Source organism: Oncorhynchus clarkii, chromosome 9, assembly GCF_045791955.1.
Source record: "Oncorhynchus clarkii lewisi isolate Uvic-CL-2024 chromosome 9, UVic_Ocla_1.0, whole genome shotgun sequence".
In the NCBI taxonomy this organism is placed as follows: Eukaryota; Metazoa; Chordata; class Actinopteri; order Salmoniformes; family Salmonidae; genus Oncorhynchus; species Oncorhynchus clarkii.
In genome coordinates this window covers 4,075,387-4,094,520 of record NC_092155.1, presented here as the reverse complement: position 1 = coordinate 4,094,520, position 19,134 = coordinate 4,075,387, and the positions used below count along the sequence as shown (strand labels likewise).

The window sequence follows — 19,134 nt, the reverse complement described above, 5'->3', positions numbered from 1 at the left end:
TGGTTGTTGTATTCTGGTTCTATCATGGTTGTATTCTGGTTCTATCATGGTTGTATTCTGGTTCTATCATGGTTGTATTCTGTTTCTATCATGGTTGTATTCTGGTTCTATCATGGTTGTATTCTGGTTCTATCATGGTTGTATTCTGGTTGTATTCTGGTTCTTTGGTGGTTGTATTCTGGTTCTATCATGGTTGTATTCTGGTTCTATCATGGTTCTATGGTGGTTGTATTCTGGTTCTATCATGGTTGTATTCTGGTTCTATGGTGGTTGTATTCTGGTTCTATCGTGGTTGTATTCTGGTTCTATCATGGTTGTATTCTGGTTCTATCATGGTTGTATTCTGGTTCTATCATGGTTGTATTCTGGTTCTATCATGGTTGTATTCTGGTTCTATCATGGTTGTATTCTGGTTCTATCATGGTTGTATCATGGTTGTATTCTGGTTCTATCATGGTTGTATTCTGGTTCTATCATGGTTGTATTCTGGTTCTATCATGGTTCTATCATGGTTGTATCATGGTTGTATTCTGGTTCTCTCATGGTTCTATCATGGTTGTATTCTGGTAACATGGTTGTATGGTGGTTGTAACATGGTTGTATGGTGGTTGCAACATGGTTGTATGGTGGTTGCAACATGGTTGTATGGTGGTTGTAACATGGTTGAATGGTGGTTGTAACATGGTTGAATTGTGGTTGTAACATGGTTGTATGGTGGTTGCAACATGGTTGTATGGTGGTTGCAACATGGTTGTATGGTGGTTGCAACATGGTTGTATGGTGGTTGCAACAACGTTGAATGGTCGTTGTAACATGGTTGTATGGTGGTTGCAACATGGTTGTATGGTGGTTGCAACATGGTTGTATGGTGGTTGTATTCTGGTTGTAACATGGTTGCATGGTGGTTGTATTCTGGTTGTAACATGGTTGCATGGTGGTTGTATTCTGGTTGTAACATGGTTGTATGGTGGTTGTAACATGGTTGTATGGTGGTTGTGTTATGGTAACCTTGTCACAGCATTGTTTGATGATGGTTAGTTGGTGGTTGTGTTATGGTGTTGTGGTTGAATGATGGATGTGGTTGTTGTATGGTGGTTGTGTTTTGGTTGTTGTGTGTTTCAGGTACCGAAGAAGGGTTACCTTGTCACAGTATTGGTTGTGTTATGGTTCCCTTGTCACAGCATCGGTGGTGGGATGGTTGTGTGATGGTTGTGTTATGGTTGTTCCAGGTACTGGAGAAGGAAACCTTGTAGAGGCAGAAGCCTTACTGGGACCTTACCTCGAGAAGTTCCCTAATGTAAGTATCACACACACACACACACACACACACACACACACACACACACACGGTAGAGTACTGATGGGAGTGTTTCTCTCCTAGGGTTCTATCATTCTGTATGGTAGAGTACTGATGGGAGTGTTTCTCTCCTAGGGTTCTATCATTCTGTATGGTAGAGTACTGATGGGAGTGTTCCTCTCCTAGGGTTCTATCATTCTGTATGGTAGAGTACTGATGGGAGTGTTCTTCTCCTAGGGTTCTATCATTCTGTATGGTAGAGTACTGATGGGAGTGTTTCTCTCCTAGGGTTCTATCATCCTGTATGGTAGAGTACTAATGGGAGTGTTCTTCTCCTAGGGTTCTATCATTCTGTATGGTAGAGTACTGATGGGAGTGTTCCTCTCCTAGGGTTCTATCATTCTGTATGGTAGAGTACTGATGGGAGTGTTTCTCTCCTAGGGTTCTATCATCCTGTATGGTAGAGTACTGATGGGAGTGTTCCTCTCCTAGGGTTCTATCATTCTGTAGGGTAGAGTACTGATGGGAGTGTTCCTCTCCTAGGGTTCTATCATTCTGTATGGTAGAGTACTGATGGGAGTGTTCCTCTCCTAGGGTTCTATCATTCTGTATGGTAGAGTACTGATGGGAGTGTTCCTCTCCTAGGGTTCTATCATTCTGTATGGTAGAGTACTGATGGGAGTGTTCCTCTCCTAGGGTTCTATCATTCTGTATGGTAGAGTACTGATGGGAGTGTTCCTCTCCTAGGGTTCTATCATCCTGTATGGTAGATTACTGATGGGAGTGTTTCTCTCCTAGGGTTCTATCATCCTGTTTTATTCTGCTCGGATTGCTGTGCTCAGAGGAAACTTCGAGAAGGTGTGTGAAACATCAAATAAAACTTCAACAAATATTTTTTCATGTGCATTCCAATACAAATGTTATATACAGTACCTGTCAAAGGTGTGGACACACCTACTCATTCCAGGGTTCTAGAACACCTACTCATTCCAGGGTTCTAGAACACCTACTCATTCCAGGGTTCTAGAACACCTACTCATTCCAGGGTTCTAGAACACCTACTCATTCCAGGGTTCTAGAACACCTACTCATTCCAGGGTTCTAGAACACCTACTCATTCCAGGGTTCTAGAACACCTACTCATTCAAGGGTTTTTCTTTATTTTGACTATTCTCTACATTGTAGAAATAATAGTGAAGACATCAAAACTATTAAAAAAACATACAAACCAAAAAAACAAACCATCTCAATTGGGTTGAGGTCAGGTGATTGTGGAGGCCAGGTCATCTGATGCAGCACTAAATCACTCTCCTTCTTGGTCAAATAGCCCTTACACAGCCTGGAGGTGTGTTGGGTCATTGTCCTATTGAAAAACAAATTGTTGTCCCACTAAGAGCAGATCAGATGGGATGGCGTATCCCTGCAGAATGCTGTGGTAGTCATGCTGGTTAAGTGTGCCTTGAATTCTACATAAATCACTGACAGTGTCACCAGCAAAGCACCCCCACACCACCTCCTCCATGCTTCACGGTGGGAACCACACATGCGGAGATCATCCGTTCACCTACTCTGTGTCTCACAAAGACATGGCGGTTGTTGGAACCAAAGATCTCACATTTGGACTCATCAGACCAAAGGACAGATTTCCACCGGTCTAATGTCCATTGCTCGTGTTTCTTGGTCCAAGCAAGTCTCTTCTTCTTATTGGTGTCCTTTAGTAGTGGTTTCTTTACAGCAATTCAACCATGAAGGCCTGATTCACGCAGTCTCCTCTGAACAGTTGATGTTGAGATGTGTCTGTGAAGCATTTAGTTGTGCTGCAACCTGAGGTGCAGGTAACTCTAATGAACTTATCCTCTGCAGCAGAGGTAACTCTGGGTCTTCCTTTGCTGTGGCGGTCCTCATAAGAGCCAGTTAACTCTAATGAACTTATCCTCTGCAGCAGAGGTAACTCTGGGTCTTCCTTTGCTGTGGCGGTCCTCATGAGAGACAGTTAACTCTAATGAACTTATCCTCTGCAGCAGAGGTAACTCTGGGTCTTCCTTTGCTGTGGCGGTCCTCATGAGAGCCAGTTAACTCTAATGAACTTATCCTCTGCAGCAGAGGTAACTCTGGGTCTTCCTTTGCTGTGGAGGTCCTCATGAGAGAGAGTTAACTCTAATGAACTTATCCTCTGCAGCAGAGGTAACTCTGGGTCTTCCTTTGCTGTGGCGGTCCTCATGAGAGACAGGTAACTCTAATGAACTTATCCTCTGCAGCAGAGGTAACTCTGGGTCTTCCTTTGCTGTGGCGGTCCTCATGAGAGCCAGTTTCATCATAGCGCTTGATGGTTTTTCCGACTGCACTTGAAGAAACTTTTAACATTTTTGAATTTTTCCAGATTGACTGACCTTCATGTCTTAAAGTAATGATGGACTGTTGTTTCTCTTTGCTTATTTGAGCTGTTGTTGCCATAATATGGACTCTTTTACCAAATAGGGCTATCTTCTGTATACCACCCCTACCTTGTCACAACACAACTGATTGGCTCAAACTCATTAAGAAGGAAATAAATTCCACAAATGAAGTTAAGGCACACCTGTTAATTGAAATGCATTCCAGGTGACTACCTCATGAAGCTGGTTGAGAGAATGCCAAGAGTGTGCAAAGCTGTCATCAAGGCAAAGTGTGGCTACTTTGAAGAATCTAAAATATAAAGTACACTTTGATTTGTTTAACACTTCTACTACATGATTCATGATACATGATATGTGTTATTTTATAGTTTTGTCTTCACTTTTATTCTAGAATGTAGAATATAGTCAAAAATAAAGAAAAACCCTGGAATGACTAGGTGTTCTAGAACCCTGGAATGAGTAGGTGTTCTAGAACCCTGGAATGAGTAGGTGTTCTAGAACCCTGGAATGAGTAGGTGTTCTAGAACCCTGGAATGAGTAGGTGTGTCCAAACTTTTGACCGATTCTGTACATAGTAACTTCTATCATCACTACAGGAAATAAGACATCTGTCTCTCTCTACCTCTCTCTTTCGCTCTCAAACTCTTTCAACCTCTCTCTCCCCCCCCCCCCCCCCCCCCCCCCTCAGGCCCAGTTAAAGTTTGAGGAGTGTATCTTAGCCCAGTCTCAGTGGAGACAGATTCACCACCTGTGTTACTGGGAGTTGATGTGGAGTCACTCCTTCACTCAGGACTGGCTGCAGGCATACAGATACGCTGACCTGCTCTGTAAGGAGAGTCGCTGGTCCAAGGTAGGTCGACACCCCCTGACCCCTGACCCCTGTATGTCTCTGTAAGGAGAGTCGCTGGTCCAAGGTAGGTCGACACCCCTGACCCCTGACCCCTGTATGTCTCTGTAAGGAGAGTCGCTGGTCCAAGAGGGAGGGAGGGACACATACACACCCTGGAGATGGACACACCCTGACCCCTAACCCCTGTGTGTATAGGCCATATATGTCTACCAGAAGGCTGCTATCCTCTCTGTTGCCTGAAGAGACCACCCCCCCCTGACCCCTAACCCCTATGTGTCTCTATAGGCCATCTATGTCTACCAGAAGGCTGCTATCCTCTCTATGTTGCCTGAAGAGGAGATCAAGAAGACTGGAGAGAACGTGGTCGAGCTGTTCAGGTGAGCTTACAACTGTTCACAGACAGCATTCATAACAGCTCATTGTAGGTCATAAAACATTCATAGCAGCTCACTGGCCGGGCATACATTGCCAATCTTCATGGCTCTGGCTATGAATATGAATATGTTTGTGTGTGTGTGTGTGTGTGTGTGTGTGTGTAGGCAGGTAGAGGGGCTGAAGCAGAGACTAGCAGGGAAGTCCATACCTACTGAGAAGTTTGCAGTGAGGAAATCACGAAGATACAACGCCAGAAACCCTGTCAAACTGGTGGTCCCAGCACTGGTAACACACACACACACACACACAGATATACAAACACACACACACACACAGATATACAAACACACACACACACACACACTTAATGACTTTTCTCCATTCTGATGCTTCTCCCCCCCCCCCCCCCCCTCTCTCTCTGTGTGTGTGTGTGTGTGTGTGTGTGTGTGTGTGTGTGTGTGTGTGTGTGTGTGTGTGTGTGTGTGTGTGTGTGTGTGTGTGTGTGTGTGTGTGTGTGTGTGTGTGTAGGAGATGATGTATGTATGGAATGGTTTCACCATCGTAGGGAAGAGAGCAGACACCACAGAGAGTCTCCTCATCACCATAGAGAAGACAGAGGAGGAGCTACGCAACGACCCCAGTAAACACACACACACACACACGACCCCAGTAAACACACACACACACACGATCCCAGTAAACACACACACACACACACACGATCCCAGTAAACACACACACACACACATTCACAACTCATCTTTAAAACTTCATCAGGATCGATGGGTCCCCCCTGCGGGATGGTTGAGCTAACGTGTGCTAAAGTGATTAGTATGTGATTAGCATGTAATTAGCATGTGATTCGCATGTGATTAGCATGTGATTAGCATGAGGTTGTAAGTAACAAGAACATTTCCCAAGACATAGATAGACATGTCTTATTCGGGCAGAAAGCTTAACTTCTTGTTAATCAAACTGCACTGTCCAATTTACAGTAGCTGTTACAGTGATAAATGCCATGCTGTTGTTGAGGAGAGTGTACAGGGTGGCCTAGTGGTTAGAGTGTAGAGGCGGCAGGGTGGCCTAGTGGTTAGAGTGTAGAGGCGGCAGGGTAGCCTAGTGGTTAGAGTGTAGAGGCGGTATGGTAGCCTAGTGGTTAGAGTGTAGAGGCGGCAGGGTAGCCTAGTGGTTAGAGTGTAGAGGCGGCAGGGTGGCCTAGTGGTTAGAGTGTAGGGGCTGCTTGGTGGCCTAGTGGTTAGAGTGTAGAGGCGGCAGGGTAGCCTAGTGGTTAGAGTGTAGAGGCGGCAGGGTAGCCTAGTGGTTAGAGTGTAGAGGCGGCAGGGTAGCCTAGTGGTTAGAGTGTAGAGGCGGCAGGGTAGCCTAGTGGTTAGAGTGTAGAGGCGGCAGGGTGGCCTAGTGGTTAGAATGTAGAGGCGGCAGGGTGGCATAGTGGTTAGAGTGTAGAGGCGGTAGTGTACAGATATCTACTTGCACAGTTATGAACTTTAAAATGTTTTAATAAACCAATTAGACACATTTGGGCAGTCTTGATACAACATTTTGACCAGAAATACAATGGTTCATTGGATCAGTCTAAAACTTGACACATACACTGCTGCCATCTCTCTCCCCACCCCTCCCAGGTCCGTCAGAGTACCATCCTGATGACCAGTGTCTGGTTCAGATGTTAAAAGGCCTCTGTCTTAAACACCTGGGAAGACTACTGCAGGCTGAGCTATGCTTCACACAGGTTCTGTCCAGGTATGACACGCCCACACAGGTTCTGTCCAGGTATGACACGCCCACACAGGTTCTGTCCAGGTATGACACGCCCACACAGGTTCTGTCCAGGTGTTTTGGTACAGCGGGGGTTAATACAACCCTCACCAAGGCAGGCGTTATTGGCCTGTCCTACTTGCTTGCCCGTCCAAATAAAATATTGATCATTTATTTGACCGAGACACGCCCCGACAGAAAACACGTAAATCTTTGATAAGAGGGAAACAGCACCTCTCTGTCTCAGTATGTGTAGACCATGTATCTGATGCCCCTCCTCCCCTCACCCCTCCTCTCTCCATACCCCTCCCGTCCTCCCCTCACCCCTCCTCTCTCCCTATCTCTCCTCCTCTCTCCCCTCACCCCTCCTATCTCCATACCTCTCCTCCCCTCACCCCTCCTCTCCCCCCTCCTCTCTCCATACCCCTCCTCCCCTCCCGTCCTCCTCTCACCCCTCCTCTCTCCATACCCGTCCTCCTCGCTCTCCTCCCCTCTCCTCTTTCTCTCTCTCTCTCTCTCTTCTATCCACTCCCCCCTCCTCTCTCCTCTCCCCCCTCCTCTCCCCCCTCCCCCTCCTCTCTCCTCTCCCCCTTCCTCTCTCCTCTCCCCCCTCCTCTCTCCTCTCCCCCCTCCTCTCTCCTCTCCCCCCTCCTCTCTCCTCTCCTCTTCTCTCCTCTCCCCCCTCCTCTCCCCTCCCCTCTCCACTCCCCCCTCCTCTCTCCTCCTCTATCCTCTCCTCCTCTCCCCTCCCCCCTCCTCTCTCCTCCTCTATCCTCTCCCCTCTCCTCTCTCCTCCCCTCTCCATTTCCCTAGTGAGCGGAGAATCAGATTTGACCACTACCTGATTCCCTTCACCCTGTATGAGTTGGGTCTACTCTACAAACAACAGGGGGACTTCATCAAGGCCACACGATACATAGAGAACGCCAAGTAAGTCTGTCTGGCTCCCTATTCCCTATTCAGTACATAGAGAACGCCAAGTAAGTCTGCATGGCTCCCTATTCAGTACATAGAGAACGCCAAGTAAGTCTGTCTGGCTCCCTATTCCCTATTCAGTACATAGAGAACGCCAAGTAAGTCTGTCTGGCTCCCTATTCCCTATTCAGTACATAGAGAACGCCAAGTAAGTCTGTCTGGCTCCCTATTCCCTATTCAGTACATAGAGAACGCCAAGTAAGTCTGTCTGGCTCCCTATTCCCTATTCAGTACATAGAGAACGCCAAGTAAGTCTGTCTGGCTCCCTATTCCCTATTCAGTACATAGAGAACGCCAAGTAAGTCTGTCTGGCTCCCTATTCCCTATTCAGTACATAGAGAACGCCAAGTCTGTCTGCATGGCTCCCTATTCAGTACATAGAGAACGCCAAGTCTGTCTGCATGGCTCCCTATTCAGTACATAGAGAACGCCAAGTCTGTCTGCATGGCTCCCTATTCAGTACATAGAGAACGCCAAGTCTGTCTGCATGGCTCCCTATTCAGTACATAGAGAACGCCAAGTCTGTCTGCATGGCTCCCTATTCAGTACATAGATAATCACAAGTCTGTCTGCATGGCTCCCTATTCAGTACATAGAGAACCACAAGTCTGTCTGCATGGCTCCCTATTCAGTACATAGAGAACCACAAGTCTGTCTGCATGGCTCCCTATTCACTACATAGAGAACCACAAGTCTGTCTGCATGGCTCCCTATTCAGTACATAGAGAACCACAAGTCTGTCTGCATGGCTCCCTATTCAGTACATAGAGAACCACAAGTCTGTCTGCATGGCTCCCTATTCAGTACATAGAGAACCACAAGTCTGTCTGCATGGCTCCCTATTCAGTACATAGAGAACCACAAGTCTGTCTGCATGGCTCCCTATTCAGTACATAGAGAACGCCACGTCTGTCTGCATGGCTCCCTATTCAGTACATAGAGAACGCCAAGTCTGTCTGCATGGCTCCCTATTCAGTACATAGAGAACGCCAAGTCTGTCTGCATGGCTCCCTATTCAGTACACTACATAGGGAATAGGTTGTAGTAAAAGGAGCAGGGTGTCGTTTTGGGCCGCAGCCTGGATCACATGTAATATACCGTTTAGCAGACACTTCTATCCAGAGCCACGGTCTGTATACGTTTGACATATGGAAGTCACTATTTTATTTAACTAGTCAGTTAAGAACAAATTATTATTTACAATGACAGCCTAGGAACAGTGGGGTTAACTGCCTTGTTCAGAGGGCAGAACGACAGATTTTTACCTTGTCAGGCTACCATACAGCCTCTACACTCTAACCACTAGGCTACCCTGCCGCCCCTACACTCTAACCACTAGGCTACCATACCACCTCTACACTCTAACCACTAGGCTACCCTGCCGCCCCTACACTCTAACCACTAGGCTACCATACCGCCTCTACACTCTAACCACTAGGCTACCCTGCCGCCTCTACACTCTAACCACTAGGCTACCCTGCCGCCCCTACACTCTAACCACTAGGCTACCATACCACCTCTACACTCTAACCACTAGACTACCCTGCAGCCCCTACACTCTAACCACTAGGCTACCCTGCCGCCTCTACACTCTAACCACTAGGCTACCCTGCAGCCCCTACACTCTAACCACTAGGCTACCATACAGCCTCTTCACTCTAACCACTAGGCTACCCTGCCGCCTCTACACTCTAACCACTAGGCTACCCTGCCGCCTCTACATTCTAACCACTAGGCTACCCTGCCGCCTCTACATTCTAACCACTAGGCTACCCTGCCGCCTCTACACTCTAACCACTAGGCTACCCTGCAGCCCCTACACTCTAACCACTAGGCTACCATACAGCCTCTACACTCTAACCACTAGGCTACCCTGCCGCCTCTACACTCTAACCACTAGGCTACCGTGCAGCCCCTACACTCTAACCACTAGGCTACCATACAGCCTCTTCACTCTAACCACTAGGCTACCCTGCCGCCTCTACACTCTAACCACTAGGCTACCCTGCAGCCCCTACACTCTAACCACTAGGCTACCATACAGCCTCTACACTCTAACCACTAGGCTACCCTGCCGCCTCTACACTCTAACCACTAGGCTACCCTGCAGCCCCTACACTCTAACCACTAGGCTACCCTACCACCTCTTCACTCTAACCACTAGGCTACCATACAGCCTCTTCACTCTAACCACTAGGCTACCATACAGCCTCTTCACTCTAACCACTAGGCTACCATACAGCCTCTTCACTCTAACCACTAGGCTACCCTACCACCTCTTCACTCTAACCACTAGGCTACCATACAGCCTCTTCACTCTAACCACTAGGCTACCATACAGCCTCTACACTCTAACCACTAGGCTACCCTGCAGCCCCTACACTCTAACCACTAGGCTACCCTACCACCTCTTCACTCTAACCACTAGGCTACCATACAGCCTCTTCACTCTAACCACTAGGCTACCATACAGCCTCTTCACTCTAACCACTAGGCTACCATACAGCCTCTTCACTCTAACCACTAGGCTACCCTACCACCTCTTCACTCTAACCACTAGGCTACCATACAGCCTCTTCACTCTAACCACTAGGCTACCATACAGCCTCTACACTCTAACCACTAGGCTACCCTGCAGCCCCTACACTCTAACCACTAGGCTACCCTACCACCTCTTCACTCTAACCACTAGGCTACCCTGCCGCCTCTACATTCTAACCACTAGGCTACGCTGTCGCCTCTACACTCTAACCACTAGGCTACCTTACCGCCTCTACCATCTGAGATACAGACACCCACGTTCTTCTGTCAGTTACACTAATATTGTAATAAAATACTGTGTGTGTGTGTGTGTGTGTGTGTGTGTGTGTGTGTGTGTGTGTGACTAGGTTGAACTACAAGGACTACTCCATGGAGTCCAGGCTTCACTTCCGGATCCACGCAGCTCTCAACAGTCTCAAGGGATCGCCTGTCAGCACACCATAACTACAGCCCAACTACAATCAGACTACAACCGATTTTACACCAAAACTACAGTTTTAAAAATCCGACGCGTTTCGGCTGCATGGCCTTCGTCGGGGAGTACAAAGAAATAATACAATGTCCTCTTTTAAACAGTTTTTCCAATTAGCCCTGGTCACAATATCAAGTACTAATGAAAGTGTGTGTGTGTTCTGTATATAGTATGGAAAACATACAATATTGTCTGGTAATAATGACTATGTACGTGTTTGAAGGATGTACACTCCCCTTACGTATTTATTTGGACAGTGAAGCTAAAACGTTGAATTCGCCGTAATACTCCAGCGTTTTGGATTTGAGATCCAAGAGGTTTTTATGAGGTGACAGAATGGCCCCCTTTTTATTTGAGGGTATTTTCATACATGTCTGTTTTTACCGTTCAGAAATGAAATGCGCTTTATGTATCTAGTATCCCTGTTTGAAGGTTTGATAAGTAGGCTGTTTGGATAAATTCACTTATAGTTCATAACATTTTTTTGTCAAAGGTTTAGTATTTTTGGTACCATATTCATAGCACACATTGACCACTAAGCTTGTGTGACTACAAACTTGTTGGATGCATTTGCCGTTTGTTTTGATTGTGTTTTGTATTATGATGTGCCCAATAGAAATTAATGGATGAATAATGATGAGTTTAAATATAGTACAACCCCCCCACCCCCCCCAAAAAAAAATGCTAACCTCCCCTGTTATTAGTAATGGTGAGAGATTAGCAAAAATGCTAACCTCCCTTGTTATTAGTAATGGTGAGAGATTAGCAAAAATGCTATCCTCCCTTGTTACTGGTAATGGTGAGAGATTAGCAAAAATGCTAACCTCCCCTGTTATTGATAATGGTGAGAGATTAGCAAAAATGCTATCCTCCCTTGTTACTGGTAATGGTGACAGATTAGCATTCATTCATGATTATCTGTAATCATGGGAACATCCACATGAATGTAGAAGTGTTTAGAAACATATTATATTATTATTTACTATAAAAGTGACTCTAAAATGACACAATACATTATTTACCATTCATTGCTGTTGGACATAAAATTAACTGAAATACAAGTAAACATTTGATCACAAATCCAAAAAGCTGGAGTATAAATCAAATCATATGTTATTTGTCACATACACATGGTTAGCAGATGTTAATGGTCACATGGTTAGCAGATGTTAATGGTCACATACACATGGTTAGCAGATGTTAATGGTCACATACACATGGTTAGCAGATGTTAATGCGAGTGTAGTGAAATGCTTGTGCTTCTAGTTCCGCCAATGCAGTAATAACCAACGAGTAATCTAACCTAACAATTTCAAAACTACTACCTTATAGACACAAGTGTAAAGGAATGAAGAATATGTACATAAAGATATATGGATGAGTGATGGTACAGAACGGCATAGGCAAGATGCAGTAGATGGTATCGAGTACAGTATATACATATGAGATGAGTAATGTAGGGTATGTAAACATTATATGAAGTGGCATTGTTTAAAGTGGCTAGTGATACATTTTTACATCAATTTTTACATTATTAAAGTGGCTGGAGTTGTGTCAGTGTCAGTGTGTTGGCAGCAGCCACTCAATGTTAGTGGTGGCTGTTTAACAGTCTGATGGCCTTGAGATAGAAGCTGTTTTTCAGTTTCTCGGTCCCAGCTTTAATGCCCCTGTACTGACCTCGCCTTCTGGATGGTAGCGGGGTGAACAGGCAGTGGCTCGGGTGGTTGTTGTCCTTGATGATCTTTAAGGCCTTCCTGTGACATCGGGTGGTGTAGGTGTCCTGGAGGGCAGGTAGTTTGCCCCCGGTGATGCGTTGTGTAGACCTCACCACCCTCTGGAGAGCCTTACGGTTGTGGGCGGAGCCGTTGCCATACCAGGCGGTGATACAGCCCGCCAGGATGCTCTCGATTGTGCATCTGTAGAAGTTTGTGAGTGCTTTTGGTGACAAGCCAAATTTCTTCAGCCTCCTGAGGTTGAAGAGGCGCTGCTGAGCCTTCTTCACAATGCTGTCTGTGTGGGTGGGCCAATTCAGTTTGTCCGTAATGTGTACGCCGAGGAACTTAACTTACTACCCTCTCCACTACTGTTCCATTGATGTGGATAGGGGGGTGTTCCCTCTGCTGTTTCCTGAAGTCCACGTTCATCTCCTTTGTTTTGTTGACGTTGAGTGTGAGGTTATTTTCCTGACACCACACTCCGAGGGCCCTCACCTCGTCTCGTCGTTGTTGGTAATCAAGCCTACCACTAGTGTCGTCCGTAAACTTGACTCAAACAGTTTGCGCATAAATTCTTCAGTTGTGAAAACCCACCGTTTCATCAGCTGTCCGGATGGCTGGTCTCAGATGATCCCACAGGCGAAGAAGCCGGATGTGGAGGTCCTGGGTTGTCGTGGTTACACGTGGTCTGCGGTTGTGAGGCCGGTTGGACGTACTGACAAGTTCTCTAAAACGACGGCTTATGGTAGAGAAATTAACATTAAATTCTCTGGCAACAGCTCTGGTGGATATTCCTGCAGTCAGCATGCCAATTGCAGGCTCCCTCAACTTGAGACATCTGTGGCATTGTGTTGTCACAAAACGTCACATTTTAGAGTGACCTTTTATTGCCCCCAGCACAAGGTGCACCTGTGTAATGATCATGCTGTTTAATCAGCTTCTTGATATGCCACACCTGACAGGTGGATGGATTATCTTCACAAAGGAGAAATGCTTACTAACAGGGATATAAACAAATTTGTGCACAAAATATGAGAGAAATAAGCTTTTTGTACATATGGAAAATATATATTGTGATCTTTTATTTCAGTGGAGATGTTTTGTCAGACTATATTTCTGTTAGTTAGTTAGTAGTTGTGTAATTTGAATATAAATAAATATATTCTCACCACAACCAAAGAGAGACTGGTATCATGTTCACTATATAATACACTACTATGGGTTTCCCTATATAATGCACTAATATGGGTTTCCCTATATAGTACACTTTATAATACACTACTATGGGTTTCACTATATAATACACTACTATGAGTTTCACTATATAGTACACTATATAATACACTACTATGGGTTTCCCTATATAATACACTACTATGGGTTTCCCTATATAGTACACTATATAATACACTACTATGGGTTTCACTATATAGTACACTATATAATACACTACTATGAGTTTCACTATATAGTACACTATATAATACACTACTATGGGTTTCACTATATAGTACACTACTATGGGTTTCCCTATATAGTACACTATATAATACACTACTATGGGTTTCCCTACATAATACACTACTATGAGTTTCACTATATAGTACACTATATAATACACTATTATGGGTTTCCCTATATAATACACTACTATGGGTTTCCCTATATAATGCACTATATAATACACTACTATGGGTTTCCCTATATAATACACTACTATGAGTTTCACTATATAGTACACTATATAATACACTACTATGAGTTTCCCTATATAGTACACTATATAATACACTACTATGGGTTTCACTATATAATACACTACTATGAGTTTCACTATATAGTACACTACTATGGGTTTCCCTATATAGTACACTATATAATACACTATTATGGGTTTCCCTATATAATACACTACTATGAGTTTCACTATATAATACACTATATAATACACTACTATGGGTTTCCCTATATAGTACACTATATAATACACTACTATGGGTTTCACTATATAATACACTACTATGAGTTTCCCTATATAGTACACTATATAATACACTACTATGGGTTTCCCTATATAGTACACTATATAATACACTACAATGGGTTTCACTATATAGTACGCTATATAATACACTACTATGGGTTACACTATATAATACACTACTATGGGTTTCCCTATATAATACACTACTATGGGTTTCACTATATAGTACACTACTATGGGTTTCCCTATATAATACACTACTATGGGTTTCACTATATAGGACACTATATAATACACTACTATGGGTTTCCCTATATAATACACTACTATGGGTTTCACTATATAATACACTACTATGAGTTTCACTATATAGTACACTATATAATACACTACTATGAGTTTCCCTATATAGTACACTATATAATACACTAATATGGGTTTCACTATATAGTACGCTACTATGGGTTTTCCTATATAATACACTACTTTGGGTTTCCCTATATAATACACTAATATGGGATTCCCTATATAGTACACCATATAATACACTACTATGGGTTTCCCTATATAGTACACTATATAATACACTACAATGGGTTTCACTATATAGTACCCTATATAATACACTACTATGGGTTACACTATATAGTACACTATATAATACACTACTATGGGTTTCACTATATAGTACACTATATAATACACTACTATGGGTTTCCCTATATAATACACTACTATGGGTTTCCCTATATAATACACTACTATGGGTTTCCCTATATAATACACTACTATGGGTTTCACTATATAGTACACTACTATGGGTTTCCCTATATAATACACTACTATGGGTTTCACTATATAGTACACTATATAATACACTACTATGGGTTTCCCTATATAATACACTACTATGGGTTTCACTATATAATACACTACTATGAGTTTCACTATATAGTACACTATATAATACACTACTATGAGTTTCCCTATATAGTACACTATATAATACACTACTATGGGTTACACTATATAGTACACTATATAATACACTACTATGGGTTTCACTATATAGTACACTATATAATACACTACTATGGGTTTCCCTATATAATACACTACTATGGGTTTCCCTATATAATACACTACTATGGGTTTCCCTATATAATACACTACTATGGGTTTCACTATATAGTACACTACTATGGGTTTCCCTATATAATACACTACTATGGGTTTCACTATATAGTACACTATATAATACACTACTATGGGTTTAACTATATAATACACTACTATGGGTTTCCCTATATAATACACTACTATGTGTTTCCCTATATAATAAACTACTATGGGTTTCCCTATATAGTACACTATATAATACACTACTATGGGTTTCCCTATATAGTACACGACTATGGGTTTCACTATATAGTACACTATATAATACACTAATATGGGTTTCACTATATAGTACGCTACTATGGGTTTTCCTATATAATACACTACTTTGGGTTTCCCTATATAATACACTAATATGGGATTCCCTATATAGTACACTATATAATACACTACTATGGGTTTCCCTATATAGTACACGACTATGGGTTTCACTATATAGTACACTATATAATACACTACTATGGGTTTCACTATATAGTACACTACTATGGGTTTCCATATATAATACACTACTTTGGGTTTCCCTATATAGTACACTATATAATACAATACTATGGGTTTCCCTATATAGTACACTATATAATACTCTACTATGGGTTTCCCTATATAGTACACTATATAATACACTACTATGAGTTTCACTATATAGTACACTATATAATACACTACTATGGGTTTCCCTATATAGTACACTATATAATACACTACAATGAGTTTCACTATATAGTACACTATATAATACACTACTATGGGTTTCACTATATAGTACACTACTATGGGTTTCCCTATATAATACACTACTATGGGTTTCACTATATAGGACACTATATAATACACTACTATGGGTTTAACTATATAATACACTACTATGGGTTTCCCTATATAATACACTACTATGTGTTTCCCTATATAATAAACTACTATGGGTTTCCCTATATAGTACACTATATAATACACTACTATGGGTTTCCCTATATAGTACACGACTATGGGTTTCACTATATAGTACACTATATAATACACTAATATGGGTTTCACTATATAGTATGCTACTATGGGTTTTCCTATATAATACACTACTTTGGGTTTCCCTATATAATACACTAATTTGGGATTCCCTATATAGTACACTATATAATACACTACTATGGGTTTCCCTATATAATACACTACTATGGGTTTCACTATATAGTACACTACTATGGGTTTCCCTATATAATACACTACTATGGGTTTCACTATATAGTACACTATATAATACACTACTATGGGTTTCCCTATATAATACACTACTATGGGTTTCACTATATAATACACTACTATGAGTTTCACTATATAGTACACTATATAATACACTACTATGAGTTTCCCTATATAGTACACTATATAATACACTAATATGGGTTTCACTATATAGTACGCTACTATGGGTTTTCCTATATAATACACTACTTTGGGTTTCCCTATATAATACACTAATATGGGATTCCCTATATAGTACACTATATAATACACTACTATGGGTTTCCCTATATAGTACACTATATAATACACTACAATGGGTTTCACTATATAGTACCCTATATAATACACTACTATGGGTTACACTATATAGTACACTATATAATACACTACTATGGGTTTCACTATATAGTACACTATATAATACACTACTATGGGTTTCCCTATATAATACACTACTATGGGTTTCCCTATATAATACACTACTATGGGTTTCCCTATATAATACACTACTATGGGTTTCACTATATAGTACACTACTATGGGTTTCCCTATATAATACACTACTATGGGTTTCACTATATAGTACACTATATAATACACTACTATGGGTTTCCCTATATAATACACTACTATGGGTTTCACTATATAATACACTACTATGAGTTTCACTATATAGTACACTATATAATACACTACTATGAGTTTCCCTATATAGTACACTATATAATACACTACTATGGGTTACACTATATAGTACACTATATAATACACTACTATGGGTTTCACTATATAGTACACTATATAATACACTACTATGGGTTTCCCTATATAATACACTACTATGGGTTTCCCTATATAATACACTACTATGGGTTTCCCTATATAATACACTACTATGGGTTTCACTATATAATACACTACTATGAGTTTCCCTATATAGTACACTATATAATACACTACTATGGGTTACACTATATAGTACACTATATAATACACTACTATGGGTTTCACTATATAGTACACTATATAATACACTACTATGGGTTTAACTATATAATACACTACTATGGGTTTCCCTATATAATACACAACTATGTGTTTCCCTATATAATAAACTACTATGGGTTTCCCTATATAGTACACTATATAATACACTACTATGGGTTTCCCTATATAGTACACGACTATGGGTTTCACTATATAGTACACTATATAATACACTAATATGGGTTTCACTATATAGTACGCTACTATGGGTTTTCCTATATAATACACTACTTTGGGTTTCCCTATATAATACACTAATATGGGATTCCCTATATAGTACACTATATAATACACTACTATGGGTTTCCCTATATAGTACACGACTATGGGTTTCACTATATAGTACACTATATAATACACTACTATGGGTTTCACTATATAGTACACTACTATGGGTTTCCATATATAATACACTACTTTGGGTTTCCCTATATAGTACACTATATAATACAATACTATGGGTTTCACTATATAATACACTACTATGGGTTTCCCTATATAGTACACTATATAATACTCTACTATGGGTTTCCCTATATAGTACACTATATAATACACTACTATGAGTTTCACTATATAGTACACTATATAATACACTACTATGGGTTTCACTATATAATACACTACTATGGGTTTCACTATATAGTACACTATATAATACACTACTATGGGTTTCACTATATAGTACACTATATAATACACTACTATGGGTTTCCCTATATAATACACTACTATGGGTTACACTATATAGTACACTATATAATACACTACTATAGGTTTCCCAATATAATACACTACTATGGGTTTCCCTATATAGTACACTATATAATACACTACTATGAGTTTCACTATATAGTACACTATATAATACACTACTATGAGTTTCACTATATAATACACTACTATGAGTTTCACTATATAGTACACTATATAATACACTACTATGGGTTTCACTGTATCGTACACTATATAATACACTACTATGGGTTTCCCTATATAATACACTACTATGGGTTTCCCTATATAATACACTACAATGGGTTTCACTATATAATACACTACTATGGGTTTCCCTATATAGTACACTATATAATACACTACTATGGGTTTTCCTATATAGTACACTATATAATACACTACTATGGGTTTCACTATATAATACACTACTATGGGTTTCACTATATAGTACACTATATAATACACTACTATGGGTTTCACTATATAGTACACTATATAATACACTACTATGGGTTTCCCTATATAATACACTACTATGGGTTAC

The 19,134-nt window shown here is 41.4% G+C and overlaps 2 protein-coding genes across 3 annotated transcripts in view; one reads left to right on the top strand and one right to left on the bottom strand.

Annotated features, from left to right (window-relative positions):
* Positions 1 to 13,576, top strand: part of LOC139415775 (tetratricopeptide repeat protein 39B) — a 46,452-nt gene extending 32,876 nt beyond the window's left edge. The window contains exons 11-19 of one of the 2 annotated variants that reach the window (XM_071163862.1): positions 1,230 to 1,297; positions 2,096 to 2,155; positions 4,382 to 4,543; positions 4,829 to 4,920; positions 5,083 to 5,203; positions 5,447 to 5,558; positions 6,562 to 6,679; positions 7,508 to 7,624; positions 10,558 to 13,576. In XM_071163862.1, coding sequence (XP_071019963.1) covers positions 1,230 to 1,297; positions 2,096 to 2,155; positions 4,382 to 4,543; positions 4,829 to 4,920; positions 5,083 to 5,203; positions 5,447 to 5,558; positions 6,562 to 6,679; positions 7,508 to 7,624; positions 10,558 to 10,654 — 947 coding nt within the window. In that variant the 3' untranslated portion in view covers positions 10,655 to 13,576. The remainder of the gene's footprint in view (positions 1 to 1,229; positions 1,298 to 2,095; positions 2,156 to 4,381; positions 4,544 to 4,828; positions 4,921 to 5,082; positions 5,204 to 5,446; positions 5,559 to 6,561; positions 6,680 to 7,507; positions 7,625 to 10,557) is intronic. The other variant, XM_071163861.1, reaches the window with a different exon arrangement.
* Positions 1 to 19,134, bottom strand: part of LOC139415790 (phosphatidylcholine:ceramide cholinephosphotransferase 2-like) — a 742,387-nt gene that overhangs the window by 589,448 nt on the left and 133,805 nt on the right. The gene's annotated exons all lie outside the window — the stretch shown is intronic.